The sequence below is a fragment of the Callorhinus ursinus genome, unplaced genomic scaffold, assembly GCF_003265705.2.
Source record: "Callorhinus ursinus isolate GAN/ISIS: 27379988/994484 unplaced genomic scaffold, GSC_fseal_2.0 scaffold15, whole genome shotgun sequence".
Lineage (NCBI taxonomy): Eukaryota > Metazoa > Chordata > Mammalia > Carnivora > Otariidae > Callorhinus > Callorhinus ursinus.
Genome location: NW_027397077.1, coordinates 1,035,511 through 1,044,828, shown reverse-complemented (window position 1 = coordinate 1,044,828; position 9,318 = coordinate 1,035,511). Strand labels below are relative to the sequence as shown.

General features: G+C 54.2%; 1 protein-coding gene and 1 long non-coding RNA gene across 3 annotated transcripts; both read right to left on the bottom strand.

Annotated features, from left to right (window-relative positions):
* Nucleotides 1-1,334: 1,334 nt before the first annotated feature.
* Nucleotides 1,335-5,030, bottom strand: MVB12A (multivesicular body subunit 12A). 2 transcript variants are annotated; one of them, XM_025885551.2, is made up of 9 exons: nt 4,841-5,027; nt 4,652-4,750; nt 4,425-4,521; nt 3,211-3,337; nt 2,766-2,885; nt 2,584-2,690; nt 2,293-2,354; nt 1,919-1,975; nt 1,335-1,721 (listed from the first exon to the last, which is right to left on the bottom strand). In XM_025885551.2, exons 1-9 carry the CDS (start codon nt 4,928-4,930, stop codon nt 1,659-1,661), a joined length of 822 nt encoding a protein of 273 aa, XP_025741336.1. In that variant the 5' UTR covers nt 4,931-5,027; the 3' UTR covers nt 1,335-1,658. The 2 variants fall into 2 exon arrangements, 1 of the variants encoding a protein (XP_025741336.1); XR_012380840.1 differs by lacking the exons at nt 1,335-1,721; nt 1,919-1,975 and having other exon boundaries at nt 2,292-2,354; nt 2,584-2,914; nt 4,841-5,030.
* Nucleotides 5,031-6,630: 1,600 nt separating this feature from the next.
* LOC141374181 (uncharacterized) lies at nt 6,631-8,704 on the bottom strand. The gene is made up of 3 exons (XR_012380842.1): nt 8,608-8,704; nt 8,346-8,486; nt 6,631-6,734 (listed from the first exon to the last, which is right to left on the bottom strand). It is a non-coding gene; the product is annotated as an uncharacterized lncRNA (long non-coding RNA).
* Nucleotides 8,705-9,318: the final 614 nt, after the last annotated feature.

The following is a 9,318-nucleotide window of genomic DNA, read 5'->3' as shown; positions in this document are numbered from 1 at the left end:
TCCCTCTGCCCCTCTCCCCACTGGTGCTGTCTCTCTCACTTGCTCTCTCTCTCTAAAGAAAATTTAAAAAAAAAAAAAAAAAAAGGTCTCCAAGCATAGTGCTTAGTGTTGCCTCTCCCTGAATGCAAGAAGGCTGGAATGTGCCCCTGGAGAAAATGTGTGTTAGATGAGGTTTGCTCAGGCATGAGTTATAGCTCAGATGGTCAGAAGTTCAATGTTAACCAATCAGCAGTATGTATTAAACAAGGTGTCTTAAAACACACACAAAACAAGGTCACGGATTGATTGCTTGAGAAAAATGTCACCAAAGCCTTGCAGGAGCCTACTTCTGTATTTGCTGTGGAATCCAGTATTCCCTGACTCAGTTTTCACTGCAACGTTATAGAACCTAAGGACAGTGAATAATGAGAATTGACTGTATCCATCACAGAGCAGAGAAAAAAGACACATAGAACAGCTTGAAGGTGAAGAGAGCAGGCTCTGGATTCAAATCTCAGCTGTGGGAGCGCCTGGGTGGCTCGGCTGGTTAAGCTTCTTTTGCCTTCGGCTTAGGTCATGATCTCAGGGTCCTGGGATCATCCAGCTGAATCCAGCTCCGTGCTCAGAGGGAAGTGTGCTTGTCCCTCTGCCCCTCCCCCTGCTCATGCTCGCTCTCTCTCCCTCAAATAAATACAATCTTTAAAAAAAGAACATCTCGGGCGCCTGGGTGGCTCAGTTGGTTGAGCGACTGCCTTCGGCTCGGGTCATGATCCTGGAGTCCCGGGATCGAGTCCCACGTCGGGCTCCCTGCTCAGCGGGGAGTCTGCTCCTCCCTCTGACCCTCTTCCCTCTCGTGCTCTCTATCTCTCATTCTCTCTCTCTCAAATAAATAAATAAAATCTTTAAAAAAAATAAAATAAAATAAAAAAAGAAAAAAAGAAAAAAAGAACATCTCAGCTGTGATCTTAGCTGCCCCTGCCTCAGTTTCCCTATCTGTAAGATGCGCAAAACCAGGGCTTCGTAGCGGGGTGTGGGAACACCAAATGAGATACTGCGCATCAGGTGCTAGGGATTTGATCCCCTCCCCACGATCTAAACGTAACTGAAACTATTATTCCTGCTACGAGCAGTGGCGGAGGGGCAGACCGGGTCTTCTCTGTGATCTACAAGCCCACCCAGTCACTCACTGAGCCCATCTCCCCCTCTGCGGAGTATTCTGGGGGGCGGGCAGCAGTGCTGCCCCCCTCCCCGATTTCGCTTACCAGGTGGGCATCTGTCCCCCGTCTCGTGCTGGCTGTGCGTGGCAAAGACCTCGAGCCACAGAGGACCCGCAGCAAGGATCAGGACTCCAGACAGTGGGCAAAGGGTGGTGTTTATTGCCAGGAGGACGCCTGCGTGGCCTCCGGGCACCAAAGAGTTTTGACACAAATGATTTGAAGGCACTGGTTTCCATCCAGCCCCCACCCCTGCCCTGCAGGGCCCCGGGGGCGAGAGACCCCAACACCAAGCAGACCGGTCGGTCTGGCTCCTTCACCAGGGCTGTGGCTCTGTTGGGTGACTGAGGCTGTAGAACGCCCTGCACCGCCAAGGTTCCCAAGATGCTGCAGGGTGGGGTTGCTGCCAGTCCCGGGGTGTCGGGGCTGTCAGGCAGGGGGCTCTTCCCTGGAGCTGACCAAGAGCTACGAGACGCTGGGGGGTAGGCGTGCAGCTGCAGTCTTCTCCACCACGAAGCCGTAGTTATACTGGGGGGCAGTGTTGGGGGCAAGGAGAACACAAGGTGAGTGAGGGGCCACAGCGGTGCCTGAGGAATGGTGAGCGGGTGAAGACAATTAGGGACTTAGCGAGCTCCAGCCCTTGGGAGATGGGGTATGGCTGGGGGAGACTGGGGTAGCGGGAAGGTGGGGGCCCCCCAGCACCCCATCCTGGGCCCCACACCCACCTCCTCCTCAATATCTGCCAGCGACTTGATGGTCAGATCGGCGAAGGTGGAGAAGGCCTGGTGGGCAGAGGCAGGTCAGTCTTGGGTGGGGACCCTAACCTGGAACTCCATTCCCTCATCCTCAAGGAGGGCCTCCCCCAATATTTGCCTGAACATCCCCTCATCCTTCCTGCCACAGCCTCCTACCACCAGCATCTAGTTGTTCCTCCCGATTCCCCATTCTGGGACTAAGACCCTCCAGCTTCCGGCCTCCTCCAACCCAGGAACATGGGCCTCTGTGCTGGGGCACTGGGTACACGGATGACCCTCTGCATCCTGACCCCTAGGAAGGCAACTGGCAGGGGCAGACCCAGGCTCCCTCAGCAGAGACTCACCAGGGGGCCACAGCTCTTGCCCTCGAACCGGGGGTGCAGTGTGAAGGGAACACCATCCATGGCTGAGGAAAGCAGGTAAGGGTAGGGGCTGAGACACAGGGAGCTTGCGGCCTGCCTGCAGTCCACCCCAACCAGAGAGGCCCAGCCCCAAACCCCAGGCTCTCCCCCGTCTTTGCAAATACTGGGGAGGCCCAGGCCTGGTTCCAACCCTGGCCCCACCGCTTCCTGCCTATCCCACCTTGAGCCAGTCTTGCCCCACCCCAGTGCCTCAGTTTCTTGCTCAGCACTCACCTGAGATGCCGTAAAGGTTGGAGGCCTCATAGATGGAGTCGTTCCTCCGCAGAGTAGACGCCCGAGAGCCTAACCTGGACAGGGTCCGCTCTGGAAAGCCACCCTTGCTGGTGGAGGCAGGACAGCACAGGTCAGGCCTAATTCCCCCCACGGCTGCCCCACTGCCAAGCCTGAGCACTCACCTGGGCTGGGCAAGTGGGTCCAGGGAGAGGCCCCGCATGTCCTGGCTGAGAGCTCGGGGCTTGGGCACCGGCCTTGGGGCCTTGGCCTTCTTGCACCAAATGGCAAAGCCCCCCATGTCCCTAGAAGGAGAGAGAAGTAGGGAGGGGTCCTGGCCCAAGAGGAGGACCCCAGCCCTTTGAGGGATTTGCCTTCTACCTTAGCCCTTGCCCTGAGCAACATCCGAATTAATATTGCTCGGTCCGATCACAGAACTGTGCGCTTCAGACTCATCAACTCACTCCTCACAAGAACCTTATAAGACTGATAAAATTAGCCCTGTTTTTAACCTGTGGAAATTGAGGCACAGGGAAGTGACAGAAGGCACTCAGGACAGTCCCTGAGGGTCAGCAGGGCAGATATGGGAGCTGGAGGGCAAAGGAGGCCAGAGGCTGGGGGTGGCCCTACCCTGCTCGCAGGTATCCAGGCACTGTCTTGGTCTTCCCGCTCAGCCGGACATCGAACACGGCCATGTCTGCAGCCCCCAGGGGCACCAGCTTCACACACATGCGCTTCTTCTTGGACACAGAGGCCTCTGGAGGGAGGGGGGGGGGCAAAGGAGTGAGAAGAGGGAAGAAGCAGCGAAAGGGGCCGAAAGATGGCTCCAGGATGATGCTGGTCAGGGCGCTGTTTAAGGCAGCTCCCTGGACAGCTTTCGGTCAACGGTTAAATCAAGAATGGTAGAGCCAGAGGAGGGGACTTCATGTAGCCTTTAGGAGCCGCTGGGGCAGGCTTATCTTTGGTGACATGGAGAGGCATTCGTGGGGTGACTGTGGGCACCTACAGCAAGGGTGGGCATCTGTGGAATCAGACAGAACTGAATGCCCATCCTGGCCCCGCAAACCTCACTTTTCCTTAGTCCTCTAATCCAGAGATCAGCCGACTCCGGCCCATTGCCAAAAGACGTCCAAAATCTGCTCTTGCAGGGCTTATGAGCTAAGAATGGTTTTCATGTTTTTAAAGGACTGGCCAAGGGGGGTGGGCAATGACACTATCTGGCCTGCAAAGCCTAAACTATTTACTATCTGGACCTGTACAGAAAAAGTTTGCCAACTCCAATATCAACAGATACACCCTGAGAGTCAAATACACACGACAAGTCACAGTGAAAGGCAGGGGGAGCCAGGTGGTTGGAAAGCCAGCGGTCAGGGCTGGGAGGGCAGCACCAGGGCTATAGGAGCCGGAGGAGAGGGCTGGGGAGAGCTAAGCAGAGACCTGAAGGAAAACCAAGCATTAGCTAGCCGGAAGGGTCGCGGAAGGGTGCTCCAGGCAGAGGAAACAGTGTGTGCAAAAGCCTGGAAAGGAAAAGGCTTGGAAATGGCCGGTGGTTCGGCTTGGCTACGGTGTAAGATGTAGCAGGAACAGTAATAAAACAGGTTACAACTCTTACTCTAGGTCAGAGGCTGTGCCAATGTCACATTCTTATGCAGGGCAGGGCATGTGGCCCCGCCCCAGAACAGGGCTAGACTCCACAGCCAATCCGGTCATCACCCAGTGCATCGAGTGGGCGGTCGAGGCTCGGAAAACAAGCACCTGTCGTCCCTCCACCCCTCCCTGGTCCTACCCACAGAGACCCCAACGCGGCCCCCTACCCCACCCCCAACCTCCGACGCGGGCCTCACTGGAGTCCAGGGGGTCGCAGACCGGGGAATAGCCCGGTGGGAGGGGGCTCTTGTCAACCAGGACCTGGATATCGGCCACCACATTCTCCTGCGGATTCTGAGGGGGAGGAAGGGGAGGACACAGCGACAGTCACGCTGCAGCGGGGACAGCGCGCCTGGCGCAGGGCCCCGCGAAAGGACGGGGGAGTGGGCGGACCCCGGGGAGGCCGAAGGAGTGCGCCCCTTACCTCTAGGCTGCCCAAAGAACTGAGGCACAAAAAATAGCCAGACTTCTGCGCGAAGCTCTTGCCGAAGCTGGCGGGCGCCCCTTCCACAGTGCAGGAGATCTACGGCGTGGACCCGAGTCAGGACCGGGCTCCTTCCCCGACTCGGCCGCCTCTGCCCCCACTAATCCCCGGGCCCCCGACGTCGCTCACCGCACTGAATCCCCGCGGCGGAGGCGCCGAGGCCGACGACCAGGCCAGGCCAGTCAGCGGGGCCGTGTCGGTCCCGGGTCCTAGATCCATCCTCCCAGCCAAGAGCCGAAGTCGGGGACGGCTTCGGAACTCCAAACCGCCGACCCGCGGCTGAGTTAGGGTAGGAGTCGGAACTACAAATCCCAGACACCGTAGGGAAGGCGGGGGGGGGGGGGTGTCAAAAGGGCCGTCTGCGCGTGCCCGGAAGACAGCTGGCCAATCGTGTGGGAAAGGGAGGCCACGCCCCCGTGCGTCGCGCAGGCGCGCCCGTGAGCGACGTTTGCGGAAAATTGTGTCGCTACTGTCTCAGCCCCGGCTATTTCCCGATATCCCATCTCTGCGCCAGAAGTCTGGGCTTGCCCTAAACCAGAACTACGCTCCCCAGAATCCCTTGCGGCATCAGCCTCTCCAGGGACACGCATGGACTTCTCGGGGAGAAATGTGAAAAAGCGCAATTCTAGAAGTCATCCTAAGCTGAAACTTTCATGGGTTATGCAGCGATTAGTTTAAATAACAAAAAATACGGGCCGCCATGAGCCATGAAATCTTGTGTAACTTGAGGACTTGTTCATGTTACCGGTGGGAGACTCTGCGTTGTGTGAATGGAGTCTCGGTTCTTGGATTCCCCACGGAAGATTTACCCGAGGATCCGCGCTTGAGTAAAGACAGCCAGAAAGGAAGGTAGCAAGCGCAAAGCAGTTCATGAAAAACCGCACACTCTGGAGGTGGGAGAGCGGGCAGGCCCAGAGATGGCAACTGACCTGAGGCTATAGGGGTGTCTTTTCCTATGATGTTTATGAACATAGCTACGGTGGTCGGCTACTGAGGTTTCCAGTCATCTAAGGGACTCCGCCTGCCGGTTGGGAGGGGGAGTTTTTGGTTCTCCCAGGTCTTGCCGGGAGTGTCGTGGCCATCTTCCCCCGCAGAGGGGCATGAGGTGTGGGGGTCGAAACCACAGTGTAAATATATTATATTATAATGAACCTAGGCAGTCACCCTGGGGTACAGATTGGAGAGGCGACCACAGGTTCTGCATCTGTGGTTCTTGGTCGACTAGCCCGCTGCCACAAGGCCACAAAGAGAGCCCCCAGGCTTCTAATGTGTGACCTATTTATCGCCGCCCTTGCCTCCAGCTCGGGTCTAACTGCCTGCTCCCTCATTCCCAGACACAATTAGTTTTTTTCAATGATATATAAAGTACTTAATATGGGTGCTTTTACACCCCTCAGGGGAAAATATGGAAAATTAGGGAACAGTATTATCTCCTCTTCTATATTTCTCCATTTTCTGCAATATCATGGGTTGGCGCACTTCTAGCTCTTATACGACCTGTGAGCTAAAAATGGTTTTCATATGTGTAAATGATTGAAGGGGGGGAAAAATCAAAAGAGTACTTAGTGATGGGGCGCCTGGGTGGCTCAGTCGGTTAAGCAGCTGCCTTCGGCTCAGGTCATAATCCCAGGGTCCTGGGATCGAACCCCGCATCGGGCGCCCTGCTTGGCGGGGAGCCTGCTTCTCCCTCTCCCTCTGCCTGCCTCTCTGCCTACTTGTTCTCTCTCTGTATCTCTCTGCCAAATAAATAAATAAAATCTTTAAAAAAAAAAAAAAAGAGTACTTAGTGACATGTGAAAAATATATGACATTCAAATGTCAATGCCCATAAGAAACAAACATCCTGGGATGCCTGCCTGGCTCAGTTGGTTAAGCATCTGCCTTCTGCTTGAGTCATGATCCCAGGGTCCTGGGATCAGTCCGGCATTGGACTCCTTGCTCAGCAGGGAGCCTGGTTCTCCCTCTGCCTGCTGCTCTGCTCTGCTTGCGCTCTCGCGCTCTCTCTCTGACAAATAAATAAAATCTGAAAAAAAGAAAAAAAGAAACAAACGTCCTGGAAAGGATGACCCAATAATGAGAAGGGGTTGCAATTAGCATGGAGGTGGCTTGCTTGGTGGCTGTCTGGCTGCATTGGAGGCAGATACCACAGCAGCAATCTAAGCACATGCGAGATAAAACACAGACTGAAATAATGACTCCCAAAAAAGTAACCATTTTTTTCCACCAGGATTCCCATGATCCAAACCACTCATTTATTAAGTCCCTTAGGCCGGGGGTGGGATCACTCAGGGCATTCACACGTGTCCTCATGTGCTTTAATAAAGATGATACATTAGCAGACTCATCAGATGTGAACACACAACATTCTGCTTGGATAATGGCATGGGTGCCTCCTTGCAAGACAGTCATAATGTCCAAGTCTGTCCTAATTTGGCGGACAGCTTTTCTCATTAGGGACATTTCAGGGTTTACTAGGACAGGCTTCTTTGGCTATCGTTTAAGGCTTTACTGGGTGAACTTAGTAAGGGCATCCATGTGAGCTATAACTTCCTCCAGGCCAATGGACGGGACAAACATGGCGACCAAGTGATCATACCAGTGGAAAACAATGTGCCCATCTGGCCTTGAGGAGAGGGAGATTGGCAACTTTTGTTACTGTGGAGCAGATTTCTGGGAGACCCCAGGGTGTGGTGGCCCAACCACCCAGGTGGAAACCAAGCCAAAGATTTGAGCCACACAATCATTGGGTCCCATTTGGATTTATGTCACAGTGATGTCCATCCCATATCCCTGGTGTACTTGGGTTGGTTCTGTTCAGAGTGTTGTTGTTGTTGTTGTTGTTGTTTCTGTTCCCCACATTGAGGTACATGAGTGCTCAACTGTCTATAAGCCAGGGTAAGCCACATGAACCCATCCCGAATCTGAGTGATGCCACCTAAGGCTCTGAGAGTGATATTTTTGGGACCCTTCGGATGGGCTGCCTGTTTCATTCAATCAACAGAAAGAATACCCAATGCCCAATGTTATTGAGAGATGTGCCACAGGCCAGAGTTCTGGATCAGTATTGGTAATATCAGCTGAATTAAAAGCACCTGTCCTAGCTTATGCTTCCTTAATGTACTGCTTCAGTGCCTTCTGCTCCTCTCCCTGGAGGAGTGGCGTCCACCACAGCAATCCTGACAAGTTAAAGAGGGGTGGCTGCCTGCATACCCACCACTGTGGATTAATTCCTTTGCCAGGCACACAAGTGGGCCCCCTGTAGAAAGGTATTTCCCTCAGGTGCCCATCCTGCAACAGGACACCCCAGGGGCAGCAGAAGTCTAAGGCCAAAAAGACAGATACGTAGTAGAAACTTGTATGGGGAAGTCTTGTCAATGTGGCTGCAGCTTTAGGAACCTGGCCGGGTTGTGCGTATCGGACCAGACCTGGTGGCTGGGGAGGCAGTGCTGTCAGGTGTGAGGAAATGGGACTAGGGGCAGGACGTGCTCAGGATCCCTGTCTTCTCCCCTCTCTCTGTGGTGCATGTTCCATTCCAGGTATAGTGGGTTTCTACAGAACTGGCTTAACAGCAGGACAACAGGATCCCGGTGGAGATCGAGTAGATACCCCTCACCCAGGGGGTGAAGTAACTCACCCATCGCGGTGGGACATCCCATTGTAAATTCCAGTAGATAATGCCCCTCCCAGGCGGGATGGGGCTTGGTGTCCTCAGCAGCCCAGCGCATTGATCCACCGTGAGAGTCAGGGCAGTCGTTATCTTCGGAGACTCCAATACCTTTTTGGAATTGGGTGCTTTGGCAGGGGTCCCCAGACTGGTAGATGGGGTGGTTGGTTGGTCATTCAAATGCATTAAGCCTGCAACAATCCTTTCGTCCACCCGGCCAAGGTGGCTTTACCTGTTAGTGATTTAACCTGCTGCTTTAATAGTCCATTCTTCCTTTATCCCAACGCTGCTGCTTATGGTTTGGGGGGGGGGATGGAGGCTCCATTCACTGTTCTTCTGCCCAGTCTTGCACATCATGACCCTTAAAATGTGACCCCAATCACTGTCTATTTGATGAGGGTTTCCATACATCATACTCAGTTTCTCTAATCCCCTACTGGTGACAGCCTGCTTTGCATGGTGACGGGGGAAAGCTTGGGTTAGGCCCGATGCAATGACCTTGCAAACCAAACCATAGTTAAAACCCCCACTCAGGGTGCCTGGGTGGCTCAGTCGGTTAAGTATCTGCCTTCAGCTCAGGTCATGATCCCAGGGTCCTGGGATGGAGCCCCACATTGGGCTCCCTGCTCAGTGGGGAGTCTGCTGCTCCCTCTCCCTCTCCCTCTGCCCCTCCCCCTGCTTGAGCTTACTCTCTCTCTCTCAAATAAATAAAATCTTTAAAAAAAAAAAAAAAGACCCCTCACTCAGGGGCGCCTGGCTGGCTCAGTCGGTAGAGTGTGTAACTCTTGATCTCAGGGTCTTGAGTTCGAGCCCCACACTGGGTGTGGAGATTACTTAATAAATAAAATTAAAAAACAAAACAAAACCCTCCCTCAGAGGGAAAGAGCCAATGTAATCAACTTGCCAATGCCTTACTGGTTGGGAACTCCAGCGGATGGCCCAG